The sequence below is a fragment of the Parasteatoda tepidariorum genome, chromosome 10 (genome assembly GCF_982258835.1).
Source record: "Parasteatoda tepidariorum strain Cologne lab strain chromosome 10, Ptep-v5.0, whole genome shotgun sequence".
Lineage (NCBI taxonomy): Eukaryota > Metazoa > Arthropoda > Arachnida > Araneae > Theridiidae > Parasteatoda > Parasteatoda tepidariorum.
In genome coordinates, this window is record NC_141764.1 from 1,915,657 (window position 1) to 1,941,333 (window position 25,677).

General features: G+C 31.6%; 1 protein-coding gene across 2 annotated transcripts in view; it reads left to right on the top strand.

Moving 5' to 3' along the window:
- The window catches only part of Nep3 (M13 family metallopeptidase neprilysin 3), a 77,538-nt gene that overhangs the window by 16,726 nt on the left and 35,135 nt on the right, over positions 1-25,677 (top strand). The window contains exons 1-8 of one of the 2 annotated variants that reach the window (XM_087153382.1): positions 8-154; positions 15,331-15,646; positions 16,814-17,023; positions 17,689-17,816; positions 19,288-19,506; positions 21,115-21,231; positions 22,040-22,275; positions 24,783-25,005. In XM_087153382.1, the coding sequence (XP_087009508.1) occupies positions 137-154; positions 15,331-15,646; positions 16,814-17,023; positions 17,689-17,816; positions 19,288-19,506; positions 21,115-21,231; positions 22,040-22,275; positions 24,783-25,005 (1,467 nt within the window). In that variant the 5' untranslated portion in view covers positions 8-136. Of the gene's footprint in view, positions 1-7; positions 155-15,330; positions 15,647-16,813; positions 17,024-17,688; positions 17,817-19,287; positions 19,507-21,114; positions 21,232-22,039; positions 22,276-24,782; positions 25,006-25,677 lie in introns of those variants that run through there. The other variant, XM_087153381.1, reaches the window with a different exon arrangement.

The following is a 25,677-nucleotide window of genomic DNA, read 5'->3' on the forward strand; positions in this document are numbered from 1 at the left end:
TTGGTGAAGTGAGTAGGGGGAAAAAAACGTCTTGAGATCAACCTCTTTTAACTCTCTCATTAGAGAGAGGAGAATTGCGCAGCGTGAGTTATTTTTGAAAAATGTGTTTTGGATAAGAGTTTTCACTCCGAGAGAAATGATGGCAAATGACAAAGTAAGTCCGACATTTTTTTCACAAACAATAGATTACTCAATATTCTTAGAATATTCCTTTACGCAACAGAAGTAAGTTTCCTTTGCTCTCTGAAGCAGCATATGTGAACAGTGACCACTTCACTCCCTCCCGATATATATATATATATATATATATATATATATATATATATATATATATATATATATATATATATATATATATATATATATATATATATATATATATATATATATATATATATATATATATATATATATTATTCACTAAAATCGTAAACCAAAAAAAAATTTGATTCGGCTGTTCAACAAAGGTTATAAAATAATAAAATAAAATCATGGGGGTGGGTGAGCGTTAGCGAAATGGGTATTACTTAGTACTCTAGTTTGAAAATATATATTAACCACCTCAAAATATGTTTTCCAACCAGCAATTCTTCTAGAATAACTGCAGACAATAAATTTATTCCTTGTAATGACGACAGTGTATTTTATAGTAAAGGAAAAGAAAGAAAAAAAAAGTTAAATAGTGTTGAAAAGGCTACCATTTTAAATTCAGGCCAGTTTTACAGAATGTTGGCAAAACCAATTAGAAAATGCATTTCTTTGCTATAGAATTCGGTTAAAGTTCCTTTCGAATTGAAAACTTTAAAGAAAAATACGAATATAAATTTTTAGAAATGCATATTCTTTTTAAAATTAAATTATATTTAAAGCATTTTTAATCTATCTATCCATATATATATATATATATATATATACAGTGGCGTATGCAAGGGAGGGGTTTAGGGGTTTAAACACCCCCCTTGAGCTCAGACAAAATGGCAAAAATAAAAATTTTAGTAGAAATTATGCGAGCTATTATTTTTTAAGACAATATATTTTTTTCTGCCTTATGCCTACTTTTTTTTTCTCACGGTATTTCTCAGAATACTGAAAAAACATTTACTATAATAGGGTTGTACTTTTGAAATCAAATTCACGTGATACTGTTACGGACTGGTTCCTTTCTGTCCTGCCAGTATAGTTTTCGAGACTGGCTGTCATTCGTGAGGTCTTTACGCGATGATTCTGGAATCCTAGACGTTCTGTCGTCTTTGAGACAATTCGAGAATTTTGGAGATGCGGTGAAAAATTATATAAAAGGGGGAACGGAGTACAGTGGATGATGTAATATCAAATAATTAGGGGCCCCTTAAAATGGATTTTTTTGAAAATAAATTTTAAAAAATTAAGAAAAACAATGATTTTTTAAAAAAAAAAATCTATTTTAAATATATATTAAAATTTTTTCAAAATGTTATGATTAAAATTTAGTTCCAATTTAACAAAATAAAGTAAAATTCAATTTATTAATATTTATTTTAATTTTAAACATGCTTTCTGAAATGAAAAGATGTATAAATACTTTTATATTTGAATAAATAAAAAATATACGAGAAAAACAACTTAATCGAAGGGCCCCAAAAATTTGAATGGCCTAGGTCCCCGCGTACGCGCCGGCCTTGAGCATAGCAATTATTTTTGTGCCAATATATATATTTACTGTTCTTGGATCTTTAGGATGTCAAAACTTAAGAATTTAACAATTTTTAATTATTTTGAGAAAAAATCACGACCTGAAGTTAGTGAGGTGACAGCATCTAGTATCAATGTAAGTTTTTCTGTTGTAAAGAAATGTGATACTTCCGTTGAAGAAAACGTTTCTAGCATAACAAAATCTGATGAATGTGAAAGTGGCCCTCAAAGTGTTACTTCCCACCCATATGACATTGGACTTTTTTCAGAAGATATTACATTATGTTCTTAAACTTAAAAAATCAAATCAAAATTTAACCAAACAATGTTGTCTAAATAAAAAGTCAAAATTGTCTAGCTGTCTAAATTAGGGAAATAATAGTGCTTTATTACAGACTCGAATTTCTTTTAGTAGTTTCAGAAAATTATGAACACCCCCCTTGAAAAAATTCTGCGTACGCCACTGTATATATATATATATATATATATATATATATATATATATATATATATATATTAGTATTTACCTGGTCCACATTATCTGAACCTTTAAAAATGACAATGAAGAATTCGAATTTGGCAATTTTAACTATATAATTCAAATCTTTTTAAAATTAAAAAAAGAATACATTGTTCACCAGCAAATTATTCCTCACTCATTTATCGGTATATTTTTTCCTATTCTTCATTGTTTCTTTTTTTTTTCTTTCAAATTTAATGGTCTGTTTGCTGTGGCATTTAAAACCAAGAATCTTCCTATAGGTCAGTAATAGGGACGTATAATTCCTCTAGGGGGGAAGGGGAAGAGTAAAGGGATAATTTGGTATCAGTTTTCACCAAGGAAATATTAAAGCTCGCTTCAAATAGAGACATTTATTTATTTATTTTTTAAATTTACACGCTATAAAATTATCCATTTTTTTAAATCTGAATTTCACTACTCAAATATTGAGTAAAAATTGTAATCTTAGAAAGGGCTGCGTCTCATAATCTATTAAATTTGATCGTGATCCCCCTGGCACGTGATTCCGTGGTCTCCGGTGACTTCGCAGACTTATCCAAGTGGTCAGCCATCCGCATCCAGTGATTTCGGTGATCTATTAGGAATCATCGATCAGTATGACCATGCTAATGTTATAAACATATCTATGTTGAAATCATACGAAGTGTTGCCATAGATAAGGAGGCGGAAGAAAACACCAATGTTTTGCTTGTTACATGCAAACGAATTACCATTTAACAGTCATTCAGTAGTATCAACGACATTCTTTTCGAAATGCTTATTTGGGAATATTTAAATAAACTTATCGCGAAGACATCTAAGAATTATTCCAAGACGAGCTAAAGCAAAGATACTTCCGAATATTGCTTGAGGATAGCATCTAGAGCAGCATTTGACTTTAAAAGTGAATGTGGAAAATACTACACTATCTGGCCAAAAATAATCCCGGATGTCAGGTTTATCCTAGGTCCGTTTAAAACGTTTATCGAAAGTGAAAACCACGTCTATGGAAGCCTCAATGTGTGAATGGAAAAGTGCAGCATTGTCCACATACATCTGAGAGTTCATGTTTCCAAACACTGAAACTAACGGACCTAGGATAAACCACGTGATACACCCTTACACCATTATGCTTCCAACATTCGGGGTACATTTGGTCACATAGTGTAGGTGGGGTGATTGGAGCTGTCACGATTGGCTCAACGTCTTTGAGATTGAATCGGTCGACACTGATAACCAGGGCCATATTACCCATTAGACCAGAATAGGCCATGGCCTGGGGCCCCCTTGAAATGGATTTTTCGAAAATAAATTTTAAAAAATTAAGAAAGACAACGACTTTTCAAATTTTTTCAAAATGTTATGATTATTTTTTAGTTCTAACTTCATAAAATGAAGTAAAATTCAATTTATTATTATTTATTTTTATTTTAAATATGCTTTCTTAAATGAAAAGATCTATAAATACTTTTATATTTGAAAAAATTAAAAAATATACGAGAAAAAAATTTGAATGGCCTAGGGCCCCGCGTAAGCTTAATCCGCCCTACTGATAACTGATGTTTCTCAATGAATATCCAGAGTATTCACTGATCACTCAACAACTTTACATGGTCCATCGTAGAAGCAGTCTTTTTTCCCAAAAATATTTTAGTTAGATGGACGAACATTTTTTTTTTGCAAATTTGAGTTGAAGAAGTTTGACCCGGTCTCAGGTCTGACAGCAAGTTCTCAGTCTTTGCAAAAACTCATTTTGATGTAAAGGTTTTCTGCTGGTGCAACCCAGGTCAGATCTGAGTCCAAAGAAAACAAGAGATTCAACCCATTTTACAATAAAATGGCATTCAGACTCCGTAAAAACAAGTCTATGGCTCATTGCTGGAGGCAGGGTAGGCTTAACAGCAGGAAGGGCCCCCGGTCGTTTTACGCCCCCATAGCATACTGTTTAAACTTCACATGCATAAAATAAAGCATTTTTAAGATATTTAATAATTTTACATCTATTTATTACCCCCAAAAACTCAATGCACATAAAATAAAGCATTTTTAAAGGTGTGGTCCTACATTAAAATGCGAACTTTTAATTCAGAACCCCTATGTGCAGAATATATTTTTAAAAAAATTTAAAAAGGCTAACCATTTGTAATCCTCAAACAATAAAACAATTTTCAAAACCAAGAAGCTAATTAAATTTAAGAAAACATTGGGTTATTACAAATAAAAATAATTTCAAAAGGTATGAATTATTTCGTCAAATTATTTATAAGACAGTTATTAAAACATCTTTCAATGCAAAACAGACATAACCAGTTGTTCACCCATGTGTCATTCTGAACTCTTTCAATTTTATTACTTTATTTAACTCATTATAAATACAAAACAGAGTGGGTGATGGTCAAGCATATTTAGAAACAGTATGATTTTCAGAGTTATTTGCATGATAATCTATCACTGTTTATAGAGAAAAAAATAAAGATAATTTATACCATAGAATATACTAATTTTTAAAATTAAATAATGCTAATAAATGTTCATCCCCTCTGCAGAGGATCAAAATTGTGATGGCATGTCTTCGGATCATCCTCAGGGATGTTTCCCAGACCGTCACCAATAGCCCATTGTGCAGCTCTAGTGCGACGTAAATGAACTACAACTACAACTAGCTAATAAATGTTTATTCTTAGTTTTTTAACACAATAAGAAGTTAGATTGCGAAGGGCCCCCTGAGTACTTGAGGCCTGCCCGGATGTGGCCATGCGTAAAGACGGTACTGGCTGGGAGGATGGCACGGTGTGGTACGCACTCTGCGTGCCCCAATCATTCGAAACAATTGATTTCAATGAGTTGATGAGTTGATCAACAATTGAAACAATGAGTTGAAATTTTTGATGGTTATCCATTGATGGACCCACAGAATCTTGATGATAACCATCATGAACCATTATATTTTTCATGGTGACCAACATAAGAAACCATGATTCGAATTATTTTCATTCAGTCTTTCAAAATAATTTTACTCCTGTATTTAAATTACAAGTTACTTTGATATCTGGGTTGTGTACAAAGGTATAAAAAAAATTCAAAAGTAAGAAGAGCATTTCACAACATTCATGGAAATTCCGTTGATGGGAGAACCGAGTTCGAATCCCAACAATCGCTGCTCCATACGAATTCCTCATCCAGCGTGAAATATCCTCTGTGGGAGACGGATCATGGGTTACAGTCCCCTTGCCGTCAGGCCAACAGTGGAAGGTTTCGTGGTTTTCCTCTCCATATAGCGCAAATGCGTGTTAGTTCCATCAAAAAGTCCTCCAAGAAGGCAAATTTCTCCCACTACTTGATCCAGGAGTTCCCTTGTCTTCTGGACTGGGTTCAAACTGACAAGGTTACGGAGTTGAACATTGATAGCTGTAAACTGAAATTTCGGTCTGATGTTTAGCGACGGTTATCGATTATAAATTTTTTAAATTTATTTACATTAAAAATGCTATATATATATATATATATATATATATATATATATATATATATATATATATATATATATGTATATATATATGTATATATATATATATATATATATACATATATATATATATATATATATATATATATATATATATATATATATATATATATATATATATATATATATATATATATATATATATATATATATATATATATATAAATGCAAAAAACACGAAGAAAATTAAGAAAATAATAAGTTTTATTTATTGCGCATAAACTGCAAGTAAATAGAACTCATAAAATAAGTTCAAAATGTAGAGAAAAGTAGGGAAAATTACAGAACAATGAAGGAAGGGGAAAAAATAATAATAATAAGAATAACAAGAAAGCGGAAAGGAGAGAAAAAAATGGAAAAAAGGACAAAAATTTTAAAAAATCCGGAAAATGAAAATTATATCTTTTATTTATATTAAAGATTATAGCTTTCTTGTTATTTTTATTTTATTATTATTATTTTTTCCCTTCTTTCATTGTTCTGTAACTTTTTCCTTGTTTTCTCTATATTTTGAACTTATGTATAATATATATATATATATATATATATATATAAACCATCATATGCGACCTCTCACAACACAAAAAGTAAATGATTTACTATTGATTGTTTATAAATTTTTCTAAATAGGTGATCCTCACATTACTGCTATAGAAAATAAAATTATTTAGATTCCAGTGCTAAAAACGAAGGAGAAGATCTTTTAATTATTTAAAAAGAGAAATACTTTTTGTCAAATGTGATTATTGATTACATTCATTGAAAAGAGTGTTATTTTGGGAAGAAGCCGCCCACTGACATTCGCATTAAATATCGCTCTCTCTTGTTTATCGTCAGTATTTCAGTCACGTGATCATCCTTATATCTAGGCTGCAATTAGAAACAGTTCCGGCCTTGAACATCATTGTAAACAACAACATGAGTAGTGACCCCTTTCCTCTACGCCCCGGATATATATATATATATATATATATATATATATATATATATATATATATATATATATATATATATATATATATATATATATATATATATATATATATATATATATATATATATATATATATATATATTATATATATATTATATATATATATATATTATATATATATTATATATATATATTATATATATATATATATATATATATATATATATATATATATATATATATATATATATATATATATATATATATATATACACACAGTTCTTAGTCTCTTTAGATTGTTAATTCTTCATTGAATCATAAAGTACATAGGATAGGGTTATTTATGGAATGACACATCGGGCAAATGGCCTCCACGGTTTTGCCGGCACATACGCACACTTCTTGATATTTTTATGGAAATGCTATACTTTCGGAATGATTAAAAATAATATACTTTAGTTAAAACAATACGAAACAATGATTGGATCGTGTCATCATCTGAAACAAATGATGTCACCTCATCATCATCAAAATCATTGATTTTATTTTATCTATGGCTATCTCGATACATTTTATAATTTTAATTGTTGTGATTCCATATTTATTTGACGTTGCACAGTCCTAAGTAAATACACGTTCTCTTTCTCCTGGTCTTGCAATCGATAGATTAGCTCAAGGGTCGTTTCGCGATCCATTAAAATTCTCCGGTTGGTATCTAAACTGAACTGACAATGTCTAGCCGAGTTCACATCCGACCCCTTTCTGACTCACTAAAGTACTCAAATCTCACGAGGCATTATGCCAATACTTATTGCAATGGCCTCATGGAAAATCTGTTGCTCATTGAAATCTCAACCGATACATTCAAACTAAAGGAGACAGAATCCATGGTCATTTAAAATGATTATAAAGTATTGAATGAAAAATATTTCATTCGATAAGATTAACACAGATAAAAGATCCTGCGCATGCGCGATAGCTCGTTAGTGAGAATGGCGATTCCGGTGTCGGAATTTAACAATTGTCATTCACAGTGCAGAGAAGACAATTAAGAACCTCCAAATAAGAAACAACATACGCATAGGATGTTTGAAGAAAAGGGGTGGTTGTGCAAAAGGTGACTGCACAAATGCTTCAGAATGAAATGGTCTAAGTGTGACCCAGGGATGTTACATAGAAAATCTGTGACGCATGGATACTACAAAAGTTCCTTCGGCATTCTGTGCAAATCCTTTTTCATTAAATATTTATAGCCGTTTGTAATCGCTCTATTCATTCTAAATCATCCCCTGTAGTTAAAAAAATCCTCGTTTTTCTAATAGATTGAAAGGACTTATTTAGCGAAAGTGCAGCTTCTTATGTTTTAATTTACTTTGAAAACGTAGTTTCTCTCTATCAATCAAACTTTTGTTTTAGCGCCTCTCATTGAGCCAATCAAAATCAACTGGCGAATATACTAATTGACTTTATCATAATCAATCAAACTAAATAATGATGATAAAACACTCTTGATAATGAGGTATTTGCGAGCGGTAGTGGCTCAGAGGATAGAGCGCTCGCCTTCTAATGAGGTCAACCGGGTTCGAATCCCCGCAATGGCTGGTCGATACGAATTCCGCATCCGGCTTACAGCAATCACAGTGGTGACATGAAATGTCCTCAGTAGTAGACGGATTATGGGTGAGAGTCCCCTTGCCGTCAGGCTGACCGTGGGAGGGTTTCGTGGCTTTCCCCTCCATGTAACGCATATGCTGGTGAGTTCCATCAAAAAGTCCTTCACGATGGGAAATTTCTAACGATACTCGATCCAGGAGTTCCCTTGTCTTCTGGATTGGATTCAAAATAACAAGGCCACGGAGTTGAACATTAGGAGCCGTAAACCCAAAAAAATTGGGTCGGCTGTTTAGCGACTGTTATATTTTAAAAAAGAGCGCAGTTCTGCGAAACTGAAGATATGCTAATAAAATAATATTAATGCTTATTGTAATTTTTTTTTAATGAATTAGTAGTATCACGATTACTAACTTTTACTAACAATATTTTATTAACTTTTGTGTACTTGTTTTGTGAAAGCAGCATTTTGCGTACTGTCAGTACCGTCTTTACGCATGGGCACACCCGGGCTGTGTCCGGGAGCCTCAAGCACTCAGGGTGAGCCTTGAGAATCTTAATTTTTATAAATTGTATTAAAAGAAACTACGAGCAAAAAACATTGCCTTTTGTATTTTTTAAAATAAACACATGCTCGTGTAAAAAGTGAGCATTTTTTTTCTATAAATAGTCATGCAAACACTAATAATTTGAAAAGTTTATCACCAGCAAAACTTGAAAAGTCAACCGATATCTATTTTTCTACGTTAAAATGAGTTATTCAACTCTCTAACTCTTACTGTCTCTAGATATTCTTGACCTCCACCCATTATGTTTAGTATTTATAATTAGATAAATAAAGTAATAAAATTGAAAGAGTTTAGAATGGTCACATGAGTCAACAACTTTTAAACTGTTTATGTGCATTGAAAGATGTTTTAATAACTGACTTTATTAAAGTGACAAAATAATTCATACCTTTTCAGTTTTTTTTAAAATTTGTTATATCCTTATGTTTTTTCTTTTAATTTTAATTAGCTTGTTGGTTTTGAAACTAATTTTATTATTTAAGGTTATCATGCCATTTTTTTAAAAAAAATGTGCATAGTTTAAATATGCTTTATGTGCATTGATTTTTTGGGGGTAATAAATATGTGTTAAAATTATTGCATATCTTAAAAATGTTTTATTTTGTGAAGGGGAAATTTTTTAGTTTGATTTTAAAGAGTATGACGTGTCATAGAGGCCCAAAACATTCCCGTGTCCGTGCTTGCAATTAAGAGGGCCCTGCGTATGATATATTTTTAATTGCATGAAAAATAATGAAATAGATGTACTTACATTTTTAAAGCAAGCTTCCCAAGTTGATGATGTAATTTAATATATTCTGCGTGGTGGTATATTTTGCGATATCGAATTCCGTTTACAGTGATTTTTTTCCCTCGTTGCAAAGAGACCTCTTCTCACAGAAGATAACTTAATGATTCTCAACCTTTTTTTTTCTAATCTCAGCACACTTTTAACAATTTCGTAATTTGGCGGAGCACAAAGAAATAATTAAGCTTAAAAATTGCTTACTTGCCTATAATAATTACACTGTGTCAAATAGTTTATGATAATAAATTTGAATGTGAAATGTGCTACAAAAACACGTTCATTAAGGGCTTAATCGACGCTCTTATTTCTCCTTCTTTCCCCCCCCCCCATCGCTTAATAGCTCTTTTGTTTCGTTTTTCCTTTGTTATTAACTGTTATTTTTTTGATAGTTATTGTTACCTTTTTTTAAACATTAATTGTTGTTGTTTTTTTTTGTGATTCCTTGTTAACTTGTTTTTTTTTTGCTAATTATTAATAGCTTGCTTTTTTGTTATCCTTTGTTAATTTGTTTTAATAACTATTAATTGCATAGCTTATTTTAATTGTTAGTTTTCTTTCCTTTGGTAAGTGAATATTTAGCTTTCTTTATCTCGTCAATTAATAATTCCTATATATAATTAATAATTAATAATTAATATATATATATATATATATATATATATATATATATATATATATATATATATATATATATATATATATATATATATATATATATATATACTTTTTTTAATTTAAACTTTACTCGTAATTAAAAAGAGCATTTTAATTTTTACTATATAATTTCTAAAATTTTGCGGCACACTTTAAGAATTTGTCGGCACACAAAAGTGCCGCGGCGCAGTGGTTGAGAAGCTAAGTAATGAACTTCTCTGAGAACAAATCTTTCTCCTAATACACCTCATAATGCAATTTAATAGTCTTCCCTTATTGTATCGAATCCTTACTGTATCCAATGAATTGATAAGAATCAGACACTAAAAAGTGCATTTTCTCTCATTTATCAAGATTTAAAATGATTAAATGGTGAAAGGATTTAGAAGGCTGATTTTGTGGCATACAATTATTAAACATCAATTCAATAGTGTCGTTTCATTCTTGTGGGTACCTTTTGATAGATGAAGTTGGCATTGTTGTTTACTACTCTCGCTACATGGGTGACCCGGGCGTGATAGGAACATGCTTACGTAGACAGACTGGACAGACCCACCCACTTCGATTTGAACACGCCTACTTAAATGGAGGGTCCTCATTGAACTTGTTATTTCTGACTGTTTCATCTACTAATTACTACTATGTAACTAATTAAAAATTATTCTGACTCCGTTTTACAAAAAGCGAGAAACATTCATTTTACACAAAAATTTGTTCTATAATATCCCCATAGCAACCGATGATACAAAATTCTAACCACGTATTCAAGTGACAAGTAAATAAAATCTAATACTTTTAACAGAGTCATCAATACCAGAGGGTAACAGAAATAATAATTATGTGAAGTACAACAAGATAGGTTAAAGAAAAAGTAGACGGCATTTTTGAAACTAATTTGGAATTTACTCATTCAGTCTTATTTTTTGGTGAAGAATGTTGGTTGAGACTTATCGTCTGCTTACTTTTTAACTTTGATCTAGTTCTTAAAATTAAGTTGCTATGGTAACAGTTTGTTTACCTTTTTTGATCTTGTTCGTTCTTTTTTTGTGGAGGAGAAACAAAATGGCTTTGAGTTTTTATTTATTTATTTTTGAGCACTAATTATATTTTCATTTTTGCCATTTTATGTCTGTGAGTGTTTCGAGTTTTATTGATGAAGCTAGTATCTTATATTTACTGTAAATAGATTTTAAAATTAACACTCCTTACAGACATAGTTGGGGAAAAATTCATGTACTCGGTATTAACAAATATTTATATGTTAATCGTTATGTCCTTCTTCAGCAATTATTATTTATTAATAATCAACATGAAATTCACTTGGCAACAAAGTACGTTCTAAATTGCTGCTGTTAATACAGTCCCTGGACAAATTATTAGACGCACTATAAGATTCTATGTAAAATCATAACTATCAGGTGATACTCTATACAGCAGTATTGTTTTTATGCGATTGAATCAGTTGTTTACATTCGTATGTCAATGGGTTAACATTGTAATGCAATACGTTAAAGATAAATGCAAATAAAAAGTATATAAAAATTCTGAATGAAAACCCATTACTTGTATGTCTAAATATAAAAGTATTGCAAAACATGTAATTATTAAAAAACTACAGTGCTTCTACTAATTTGGTCTAATTATTAGAATATAATAACCTATAGAATGAGTATTCTATCTTTATATAATATATAGTCTAATTTAACCGATTGACACACGAATGTAAACAAATAGGTTTCAGTCACGTAAAATCAATAAAGCTGTAGGGGAGAGTGGGGTCAATCGTAACAGGGTACCATTGTAACAGAGCAAAAATTTCGAGTGTCGGGTTCTAGATTTGGTTCCTAGGTGGCGCACAAGGTGTATTTAATAAATCTACATGTACACCCCTGCTGGCAACCATTTTTATGTACTTTTGAAAGAGTTACATCACAAAAGATATTTTCACGCTACGTAAGTACTTTTTCTGGTATTAGAATATTATACTGTAGCAAAGTAATTTTGTTTAAGCAAATAAAAATTATTAACCGAATATGTAAGTGGGCGCCTTAATTAACATTTCAAGAGAAAAAAGATTAGTTTTGTTTATTAACTATCACAGTTTTTAACAAATGAAGCTAAAATGGCGTCTTGGGGACGATTGTAACAATAAGTAAAGGGACGATTGTAACAGCTGAAAATAAAATTCATAATTTCAATTGCAATTGTTTAACCCCTTAGGTCCCATTTCTTATGTTTACAAATCATTACTTAACTCTTTAAGAACCACCAATAGTTTCCTATATCATTTATATTATGTTGCATGTGCATTATTTTATTTGTCACCTTTCACAGCATAAATTAAAATTTTTAACCCCTTAAAGTTAAAAGTTTAACCCTTTAGGTCTCTGCTCATTATTATTTTTATTCCTAAAATATCACTACTATTTTGATCAATAAAAAAATATATCACAACTACGATAATATGCATAATTAACTATGTTTTAGTTGAATTTATGAACTGTTACAATTGACCCCGTAAGTGGGGACAACTGTAACAAGTGCACGACTGTCAAAAATTGTTAATGACTAAAATAATAACATTTAAAATAAGGTATATATATTTTTTTCTAGTAGAGGATAGTCTACTTTACTCGTCTTTCAATTAATACTAATAATATATTGGAATTTTTGTTAGTTAAAAATAGTTAAGTAAAAAATGTTACAATTGACCCCACTCTCCCCTATAGTATCACTTGATAATCAAGATTTTACCTCAAATTACTATGAATTACCCTGAAACAATAAAACAATTTTCAAAACCAAGAAGCTCATTAAAATAATTATATTAAAGATACATAAGGGTATAACAAAAGGTATGAATTATTGCGCCAAACTATTTAAAAGTCAGTTATTAAAACATCTTTCAATTCACAACAGACATAACCAGTTGCTGACCCATGTGTCATTCTGAACTCTTTCACTTTTATTACTTTATTTAACTGATTATGAATACTAAACGTAATGGGTGGTGGTCAAGCATATCTAGAGACAGTGTGACTTAGCAAGTTGAGTATCCTAAAAGTTTTATTTTAATGCAGAAAAATAAATTTCGGTTGACTGTATAAAATTTTTTGGTGATACACTATTCAAATGATGGGTGTTTGCACGATAATCAATCACCATTTGTCGAAAAATTGAAATAAAATGCTCACTTTCTACTCGAGAATATATTTATTTTAAAAAACTCAGTGTCGTTAATTCATAGTTTTTTTAATACAATTTATAATATGATTGTCAAGGGCCCCCTGAGTTCTTAGGGCCCCAGACACTACCCGAGTGTATGAGTAAAGACGGTGCTGTCGGCAATTCATTGTTTTGTGACTTGTTTAAAACCTTTTTTAGGGGAAAAAATGTAAATTAATTAGCTTCCTTTCAAAAAGATAGAAAACATTTGCTATCATTAGAAATTGTATTATTTTCCAACATTTTTGCTCTTATCTCAAAAGTGACATATGGTGTAAGTAATTAAAGGATGCTCTGCTTGCAAACATACATATTCTGATAAGAAGGAACTACCTAATCCAGTTTATCAGACGCCACAACATTTTACTTCTTGAAAACCATGAAATAAAAAAAGTAGATTCGTCTGATTTTTTTCCTCTAGAATGTGAGTATGTTAAGTCTATACTTTTTTAAATAGTTCAGTCGATGACGGAAAAAAAAATTCTTTAAACGCCCTGGCCAAATTATTATTCGCACTTAAAATCTTAATTATCAGATGATACTATAGAGCTTTATTGTTTTCACGAGACCGGTTTGCGCTTGTTTACGTTCGTGTATCAATTGATTAAATTAAACAATATATATTATAAATTTAATGATATATATATATATATATATATATATATATATATATATATATATATAATATATATATATATATATATATATATATATATATATATATATATATATATATATATATATATATATTATATAATATATATATTATATATATATATATTATATATATATATATATATATATTATATAATATATATATTATATATATATATATTATATATATATATATATATATTATATAATATATATATATTATATATATATATAATATATATATATATATATATATATATATATATATAATATACATATATATATATATATATATTATATAATATATATATATATATATATAATATACATATATATATATATATATTATATAATATATATATATATTATATATATATATAATATATATATATATTATATATATATATATAATATATATATAATTATACATACATATATATAATTAGACAAAATTATTAAACGCACAGTAGTTTTTTAAGAGTGGCATGTTTTGCGCGAATTTATGTGCAATACTTTTATATTTAAACATACATGTAAAGGAATTTTATTCAGGAGATTTTTTTATATACTTCCCATATGTTTAATATTTTTGTTAACATATTGGATTTCAAAAACGTGAAATTACAAATCGCGATATTGAATTTCAAGCACGCGAAAAAAATACTAATCGCAATATTGGATTTCTAGAACGGGCAGAAAATACAAAGATCTTTCTTTTCATTTTTTTTTTGTGTTCCTACTTTTTAATATATATATTTTAAATGTTTTTAATTTAACTATTTTTTTTCCTTCTCAATTTCAATAGTCTTTAATATTTTCCATGTTTTCTCTGAATTAATATATATATACATAGCCGCCCAGGTGACCGAGTGGTCAGCGTGTCTGACTGCGGAGCTGTTGGTCGCTGGTTCGAATCCTGCTCAGGGCACGGATGTTTCTTTCTCTCTCTGTGTTCTATGTCCTTTCCTCTTTGTGTGAATGTGACCCGCCCTATAAACATTTGCATTTTTGCATTTCTGTGGCCGATGGGACAAACCCAAAGTGCCCGCCATTAAAAAAAAATATATATATATAAATATATAGTATATATATATATGAGATACTTCCACGGTCATAATTGTTTTTACGTGATAAGACCCACAATAAAATATCTGATAAGAACAAAACTGTCTCTTTTTTTTTAAAATCCAAAAACAGATGCCCCGATATAAAAGAACTGAATTTGACGAAGAAGAAACAAGCAGCATGGCTAGTATGGCAGTGGACGCCCCCATGGTCATCAACTCTAATCCGGTCGGCAGCAGTGTCCAGGTTCGGTACTCCCCAGGCAGGAAGCGCAATTTGTGGGAGAGAGCCTCCCCTCTCGAGAAAGTCCTCATGATCAGCGTCCTCGTTCTGGTCCTCCTAGTCATCATCCTCTCATGCATTCTCGATTCTTATTCGGGACTTCCCACAGTCAAAGTGGTTCACATCTCTGCCGTCAATGGATCGACGGCAATCGTCAAATCAAACGGTGAGATTTTTATATTTCATCATTATTTTTCTTTTGTATTATTTATTTATTTTTTATATTCTTTATTATTTTTCATATTCTTTATTATTTTTTATATTATTATTGTATTTCATTTCATTATTTAATTTATTTATATTTCATTTTATTTTATTATTAATTTTTATATTATTTATTTCTCTTGTATTATTTGCAATTTATTTATTTATTTATTATGTTACTTATTTTTTTTATTATTATTCTATTTTATTTTATTATTCTATTTTATTTATTTACGTTTTTTATTTTATTTTATTTTATTATTATTAAAATTATTTATTTCTTTTGCATTATTTGTTATTTTTTTTAATTTTTTTATATTTTTTATATTATTATTATATTTTATTTTATTTATTTATATTTTATTTTATGTTTTATTTTATTACCGTCGTTGAACAGCTGACCCGGTTTTTGGGTTTTGTTCAGCTCGGTAGCATTGTAATTTTGAACCCAATCCAGATAACGAGGGAACTCCTGGATCAAGTATTGGGCGAAAATTACTTTAGTGAAGGATTTTTTGATGAAAATAACCCTAATTTGCGTTACATGGAGATGAAAAACCGCGAAAATCTCCCACAGTTAGCTTGACGGCAAGGAGCATCTGACCTATGATCCGTCAACCACTGAGTATATTTTACGCCTGCACTGTTGAAAGCCGAATGCGGAATTCTTATCCACCAGCCATTGCGGGGATTTGAACCTAACCCCTGAGCCATCATGGCTCAAACGGTAAGATTGAAAGTATTTTCATCGGGTTATTTTTGTAAATGGATGGTGTTTTCCATATAACTGTAAACAAAAGCAATCTCGAGCTCTTGACCTGCTCTTCTTCCGGTTAAAAGGTATACAGCTGATTACTATCCCCTTGCCGTCAGGCTTAACATGGGAGGATTTTGTGGTTTTCCTCTCCATGTAATGCGAGCTAGTGAGTTCCATCAAAAAGTTATCCATGAAGGCAAATTTCTCCCAATACTTGATCCAGGTGTTCCCTTGTCTTCTGGGTCTTGGGTTCACAATGACAAGGGTACGGAGTTGAACATGAGTAGTGGTAAAGCGTGTCGGTTAGAAAATTTAATAAAAAAAGATAGTGTATGAGCACACATATCTAATAATGAATTCATGCTTTTTCAGTCACTGGTTATTGCGTGACGCCGGCTTGCGTGACTGTTGCTGCAGCCATCCTGAATGCCATGGACCAATCAGTGGATCCCTGCACTGACTTCTATCAGTACTCATGCGGGGGGTGGATGAAATCGAATCCTCTGCCAGATGGAAAATCCATTTGGGGTACATTCGGAAAACTATGGCAGGAAAATCAGATCGTCATGAAAAACATTCTAGGTAAGTTTCTCTCTTTATTTGTGGGGCAAAACTATATAGTTTTCCCAAGTCAACATTTTTGATGGTTTTCCATGGATGGACCGACATAGTCTTGATGGCAACTATCAATAATTCCATCATGAACCATTATATTTCTGGATAGTAACCAACATAAGTAACCATCACCTCAATGTAGGAATTCGGACTGATTTACGATGGTCCAAAATAAGAATAGCAACTTGTTTTGATGGTTCGTTAAAGTAGAACCATCAGAAATTTCCATCATAGTTTCTTAGAAATCAAATGTTGGAGCGATCATGAACAACATATCCAAGAGTATTAATTCATGATGGTTCAACATAAGAAAAGGAATGGGTTTGATGGTATATTCCTGCTGAACCAACAATAATTATTATTAAACCATCAAGAAAAAGAATAGTTTTAACCATCATGGATCATCTAGTATTTTTTGTCCATGAGAGTCAAACTTCTCTTAATGGTTAACCATCATAGTGTATTAAAGTAGCATTTACCATCATGGAATGATAGAAGCTACTGCTAGCATATCGAACGCTAAGAACACAGAATGGAAAATGTTGGATGATGTCGGACCATCATAAACCATCAAGAATTTAGAGGCGTATAGTTAGGAAAGTATACAATTTAATGTTTTCTTTTTCTCTTAGAAGATGATAGTTTCAATTTGAAGAGCGATGCTGAGAAGAAAGCTAGAATTTATTATACTTCATGCCTCGATAAGAATGAAACAGTTGACAAATTGGGGGCTCAACCCATGCTCGATCTCTTGAAAGAAGTGAGTTCTTCTTCTATGGTTTGCTTCTATAAATAATAATTCTTTTTTTTTGCCTACCTTTATATTCACTTTAGATATCTAATTTAAATCATTTTTGAATTGAATATCATTCATTTAATTCATTTAATTAAATGAATGATATTTTCAGTAATCGCAGCTCCCTTCGTCCCTGTTTATATATATATATATATATATATATATATATATATATATATATATATATATATATATATATATATATATATATATATATATATAACATAAAAAGCTTCTGTTAATCTTTTTATGCTATCCTAATCAATTATTCTAATCGAAATACTTTCTCACACTTTTAAAAGCCACATCCTGTTCTTAAATCTATTTTTGGCTCAAGTATGCATTTAATTAAAAGCAGGACATTTTTCCCTTTGCTTTCTGTGGGAAACGCTCGATCTATTTCATAAACCAATAGCAACTACTAAGATTTCCCTCTTTCCCTAAATTAAGACATTTTACGGATTTTGCTTTGCAAGATTTTCCCTAACATATAACCAAGCAGAGCAACTTTTCGCGTTCACTTTTTCACACTTTTCTTTTGACTGCTCTGTCTAATAATTAATAAATAAATTTAGTACCCTCCTTCCCGACCTAAGACCTGTTTTAATCCTTCCACTCGGCAACGACGTTAATTGAAGCTTTTTATGTTACATACATACACACACACACACACACATATATATATATATATATATATATATATATATATATATATATATATATATATATATATATATATATATATATATATATATATATATATATATATATATATATATATATATATATATATTAACGAACTTTCATTTCGCGAAATTCTCTATTTTGCGATTTTTTTCGAGGAACCAAAAACATTTTGAAAATTTCTTCCAAATAACGAAGTGAATATCTATCAAGAGGGAACTTTTCTTTGAGATCCATTTTTCCTATTTCCCAAAATATTTCAAAACATTTTAAGCAACTCATTTTATGGGGGGAATGACCTTGAATTGATTTTCTCAGCCACTTTTAAAGAAAGTAATAAAATCCCTTTCCCTTCTTATTTGCATTCGAACGAAAAACTTTGATCAAAATTAACAAATTTTATCTGTAGCCATTAAAATTAAGAACGCATCTGGTATTGTATGTTTAAATTTACTTATATAATAAACACAGCTATAATTGTATACATAAATTTAGCTTCTATTAGTTAAAAATGTATGTAGCGTGCTAGTGTAACGCTGGATAATGTTCCATGCAGATTTCTTATAGGGTTATGATTTATAAAATAAATAGATACTAATTTGCAAGACAAAGATACATCAATGGCTATCTTAATTATGTCTAGTGTATATGAATTTAAAACCAGTTAAGTGTTTCAAAAGGTGATTTTCTATTTAACGAAGTTTCCATATAATGAGTGCAAGGAATCTCATAATTAATGTCCTTCTTTTAGGTGGGTGGTTGGAACATAAGCGGTGATTTCGATGTGAGTGAGTGGAATTTCCAGAGAACCCTGGAAATACTGCATAACCAGTACAGCAGGGGTGGACTCTTCTCCTGGGGAGTGGGGGAGGATGAGAGGAATTCTTCCAGGAACATTCTTCAGCTTGATCAGGGTGGACTGGGACTGCCAACCAGAGACTATTATCTCAACAAGAGCATGGATGACGAGGTGATTGTTTAAATACATTTCAAATGAATATGGATGGTGTTTTCAATATACATATATGTAAACAACAACAATCTCGAGCTCTTGACCTGCTCTATTTCATGTTAGAAAGTATACAGCTGCTTACTACAGCTTATTCAACGAGGTGATATTTCTAAACAAATAATTTTGCTTTTAATAAATGAAATAAACTATGTAATTTCTGAGCCCAAATCTGATGTATTTCATAAGATATTAATGATATTAAGTAATTCTGGTGAGTTTGAATTGAAAAATTGTTTTAATTCTTTATAGATGTATCGTTAAAAAAGGTCACATGGTTGCTAGATTTAGAAAGAACTCGCTTTTTTGGCTGTCCCGATTTGGCTTATTTTTACTATCACTGCTTATTACAGTTGATTCTTATTGCAATCCGTTTAAAGTTAGCATATTGTTCGAGTAACGAGATTAGTTTCCTTTTGCAAATTATCGTTTAGGTTTAAATTTTCAAGTTGATATATTGTTGACACAAGGTAAGAAGTGTGTCATAACAATACTTTTCTTCAAATGACGATTCTCACATCTTGAAATGACAGGCCTTCAAAGGACGATTCTTATAACAATTCTTCTTTTTAACACAAATAATAAACCAGGTAACAAATATACGTCTACAAGATCACGTTGATGTACGGTACAATGGTCACCGTACAATGTACATTGTACACGGTACATTGATCACGTTGTGAGCCAAATGGCTTCAAAATACACCGGAAACAGTTACCCAGAAGTATAGACGGTAAAGAGCTCGCAGCTTCAACATTTCTTTACTCAAGGAATCCTGGGCATGCGCACATGTTGAGGTGAGGCATTTTTTATTCTTTTCATTTCGAAAAAGGGATAGTGTTAATACATTCAAAATGCGATTACAAACAGCTGTAACTATTTCACGATCAATAATTAATCAATAATTCGTGATCGCAACACTCGAATACGCCATCTGGGGAGAATATGGAACTGGAAACTCAATGTAGTTTCCAGTTCCAGATAGTTTCCCAACTTAAAACAATTGAATCTATATGAAAATCAAGTGAGAAACTAACATATTTCCTTCTTCTATGACTCTCCACACGCTAATGGGGAAAACATGCGAAGTGTTGCCATAGATAAATAGTTTTCTCTGAGCCACCTGTAGCCCATTTCGATCATCAATAGAATGTTGATGGAACTTAAAAATTTATTTGCCTAAGGAAAGCGAAATCCTGCGGATACGCGAGTTCATTAGTGAAAACGGCGTGTCCGGTGTTAAAATTTAACAATTGTCATTCACAGGGCAGAAAAGATTTCGTCAGAATCACGAACCCCCAAATGGGAAAAATATACGCAGATGTCATAAGACGTTTTAAAAAAAGGATGTTTGTGCAAAAGGTGACTGCACGAATGGACTATGTGTGACCAAGGGAAGTCACATAGAGAATCTGTGACGCATGGATACAAAGTTCCTTCTACATTCTGTGTAAATTCTTTTTCATTGAATATTGATAGCCGTTTGTAATCGCTTTATTCATTCTGAATTATCCCCTGTGGTTTCTGTTATTTCAACAGCCTTAAAGAGTGTTCTTCTTTTGTTTTCAGGTGCTGATGGCATATTTATCCTATATGACGAAAGTAGGGGTGCTGCTTGGAGGAGAGGAAAATTCTACTCGAGAACAGATGGAAGACGTCATAGAATTTGAGACCAAATTAGCTAACGTAACTTCCCTTTTTCTTTCAAACATTTAAATTTTTCATAGTAATAAACAGAATATTTTTAATGCAGACTGAATTATAATAAATTAGTACATTTCTAAATGAGAAACCGCTTTTTAAGAAATGAAAAAAACACTTAGAAATTAATAGCGGACGTCGTATAAGCCAGTCATCGTTCGGATTCGAAATCAGGTTTACCTCATTGGAAAGCGAAAGCTCTGTCCCCAGAGCAATCGTGACTCGGGCATTTAATTTGTGAATATCAGTTCATTAGAACGAAAGTTAATTAGTGAGATATCTTTTTTTATTTTGAGCACTGTACATCTCAATAACGCGTCGAAATACATTTTGTCTTAATTTGCCGCTTTCTGCCACTGCGGTTTCTCTAGTTTTCCTTCTTCACTTTCAGCTATAGTTTGTCTACGATAAGAACTCCTCCCGCCAAAAAGTCTAAAACCGTCTGGTGTTATGGAAACAAGAATGGCTCTAACACAATAGACCGAAGAAAAAGATTCCCATTTTCTCGCCGATCCGAGCCAAAAACCTGTTCTAAACAGTGACCCCACATCCCTCCCTACTTGAAATAGTTGTATCTCGTTACCATGGTCACAGCCACGGGTCCAGACGAATGGTTAAGACAAACTATACCACAGTTTTCCTAATTTTGTTTTCACTTATATTTTTAATGATCAACTTTGCATTTTTTGTTTCAAACCTCTTTTGTTTTCGTCAGAATGTGCGTCTGTTGTCGAGCGCTCGAAGACACGTCTCATAACCAAATGAGAGTGATCCAATCATTTTTTTGTTGTAGATAACCATACCGAGCGATGAGAGGAGAGACGACGAGGAGCTCTACCACAAGAAGACGGTGAGTGAACTGGGAGAGTTAGCACCGGTCATCGACTGGACGCAGTATTTCAATTCGGCCTTCAGACAGGTGGACAGGGAGATAAAGCCTACGCAGGAACTTGTTCTTTACGCTCCGGAGTTCATCCGAAAGATGTCTGACCTGGTCACGCAATATCTCTCAACTACAGATGGAAAGATGTAAGAAAATTATCCCGTTTCTGTTTGTAGTTTTCATCAGACTATCCAGTGGTTATGGAGTGTCCGGATGCATATATTAATAATGATATTGGGGCCCCCTTTTTACATAGAAACAGCCTGCACATGCCTGGAATGACTTACCACCACTTTTTGATAGGACTTCCATCACATGAAATTAAAAAAGAAAAAGTTATGCACTAAAATGAATGAAGAAATGTGTACTCATTTCGTATAGGGAAATCGTTAAAAAATCACCATACTATTATGGATGCCGATTATGTTCGATTCAATTTAGTAAGAGGTATTAATTGAAATGAAAAAAAAAAAATAAGCTATGCACTACAAAGCAAAATCAATGGAGAAATGTAAACAAAGTTGTTTAGGAAAAGCATAAAAATCGAAATTATTGACTGCAGTGCTTCATTAATTTTGGTAATAGTAATTAATTGAACGCAAATGATGTTCAATTACTTTTGGTAATCGGTACTAATTGAAGGAAAATAAACTATGCACTCTATACTTATATTATTATACTTATTCTTTTTAGTTACAATTGTAAATTATATCTTTCATGAGTTGATCCAGAGTATAAGTTTAAAAGTTGTTTACTTTCCTTTAATAATTACACTGTGACAAATAGTTTATGATAATAAATTTGAATGTGAAATGTACTACAAAAACACGTTTATTAAGGGCTTAATCGACGTTCTTATTTCTCATTCTTACCCTCGCGTCGCTTAATACTTCTTTTGTTTTGTTTTTTTATGAGTTATTAACTGTTATTTTTTTCTAGTAATTGTTAGCTTGTTTTTTATAGTTATAAATTTTTAGTTTTTTTTTTAAACATGCGTGGGCACTTTTTGTGATTCATTGTTAACTTGTTTTTTTGTTAACTGTAACTGCTAACTTGTTTCCCATTGTCAAAATGGGTCTTGGTTCGGATTGGATGGCGTCCACACGATTTTCAATTGTGCTCAAGAGTTAACAGTGCGCATGCGTTGCTATGGTGACCGCTGATGTTTTTCTCTTAATTTTCAATTGCAGGCATTTTTAATGTATTTACATCATAATAATTTAAAAGTATTTCTATATTCTTTCTTATTATTAACGTATAATTATTGACTTGACTGTGATTTCAATATAAATACGAAGAAAAAGTATTGTTGTGAAACGCGTACATAGGCAAGGATATGAAAAAGGACAAACATCAATGAGAGACAGTTTTTTCAAACAAATGATTTGAAACGTTGAACGGAGTTCATCCAGAAAGAAAGAAGCATTTCACCCATGGGTAACCAGTTATCGTAATAAGACGATCACAACTCTTTTTTTCTTTTTTTTTTTTTTGCTTCTGCGTTTGGTCTCGTGGATTTTATACAGCTGAGGTTACATTATGGAGTTTTGGAAACAACAACAAGAAATCACTTCAAAAAATAAACTCTCCGAAAAAAGAGAAATTTATAAAAATGTAACTAGTAGAGAGAGAGAATAATTTTATCAAAATATATATTTGTAATAGCATTCATAAATGCAATTTTACCAGTGTGTAATTATTTGTGGCATAACTACCATGACGATTATTAAACATCAATTCAATAGTATATAAGAGATACTAAATCGATTTAGTCTTGAGGTACATTTTGGTAGATGAAGATACCCCATGAGTTACCTCAGGACGTGATAATAATTCGCTTCCATCAAAAGTAATGTCCACTTCGATTAATGGTCCACATTGAACAGTTGACTAGCTATTTTTGAGTGCGTCATCGTCCTCCCCACGCTGTTGCTTCTCAGTCTCATTTACATACTACAACGGGACCCGTTGTATTATGTAATAGACCCGTTGTAGTAGACCTGGGTACATACTTCACCCACTCGACTGTTAATAACAACATAGAAGAGAGTTGACTAGCTATTTTTGAGTGCGTCATCGTCCTCCCCACGCTGTTGCTTCTCAGTCTCATTTACATACTACAACGGGACCCGTTGTATTATGTAATAGACCCGTTGTAGTAGACCTGGGTACATACTTCACCCACTCGACTGTTAATAACAACATAGAAGAGATTACATACACATCCGTAAATTTAATACAGCTCTTATCAGGAGCGCCTAAAACTCGGTGAACTTAATACAGCTCTCACCACAAGTGCTCAAAATCCGATGAACTTAATAAAGCTCTTCCGGTGTTTCGCAAATACGGCAACTAGTGGTTGTTCATTCATCGAATTCTATCCCTGATAAAATTCTGGGGGGAGGAGTATTGTGGAGTAACTACCACTACGATTATTAAGCACCAATTCTTTAGTATGTAAGACATGCTAACTATATTCGATCGATTCCCCACATACTATTTAATCATTGAGTTAATTTTTGTTTTTAAATGGAATATAAATAGAAAAGGGCAGTAGTTTTAATTTCTTATTTTAAGAAAGAGGCGCTCAGGGAGAACACTGGTTTCTTAATTATTTGTTAAAATCCTAATCAACTGCTGATTGTGATTTCAGAGTGATTGCCAACTACCTGTCCTGGTCTCTAGTGCAGAGCCTCACATCCAGGTTATCAAAGCCATTCCGCGAAGCTTCCAAGATCCTGAGAAAAGCCCTGGTGGGATCCGAGGGCGGTGAGAGCCCCTGGAGGTACTGTGTTTCCGATACCAATGACGTCATTGGATTCGCCCTGGGCGCCATGTTCGTCAGGGAGGTCTTTCACGGAGAGAGTAAAAACAAGGTAAGTTAAAGCAACTGACACAAATATTTATAGGTATCAAAATGAGAGGCGTGGTGGCTCAGGAGATAGAGCATTGGCCTTCCAATGACTACAGTGCTGGCGTAAAAGTGTCCTAAGTGGTAGACAGATCATGGGTTAGAGTCCCCTTGCCGTCAGGTTTTCTTCTCCGTGTAACGCAAATGCGAGTTAGTTCCATCAAAAAATCTCCCATGAAGGAAAAACGTACCCCTAATGCTTGATCCAGGAGTTCCCTTGTCTTCTGAATTGGATTCAAAATGACAAGGCTACGGAGTTGAACATTAGAAGTCGTAAACCCAAACATTGAGTAGGCTGTTTAACGATGGTTATGAAATGAAATTAAAATATATCAAAATTAAAAAAAATCAAGGACAAAATTGCCTCTAAAATTAAGGACAATTTAAGGATGCTAATTCTCTAATGAGAGCAATTTGTAACATGGATTCGAAGGTATACAGCTGGTAATAGTTTCAGTAGTTATCGCACAGTGAAAAAAAAAAGTAACGTAGAGATTTTTGTTTTACTTGTTACGCAAGTTTTTTATACAAAAGAAGGAGAAAAAATAGCCTAAGTGTGGAAAATCGTTGTACAGTAGTAGAAAAATACGAGGATTCTCTTGTGAAAAACAGTAAAGTGTTATATAGGTGATCGCAA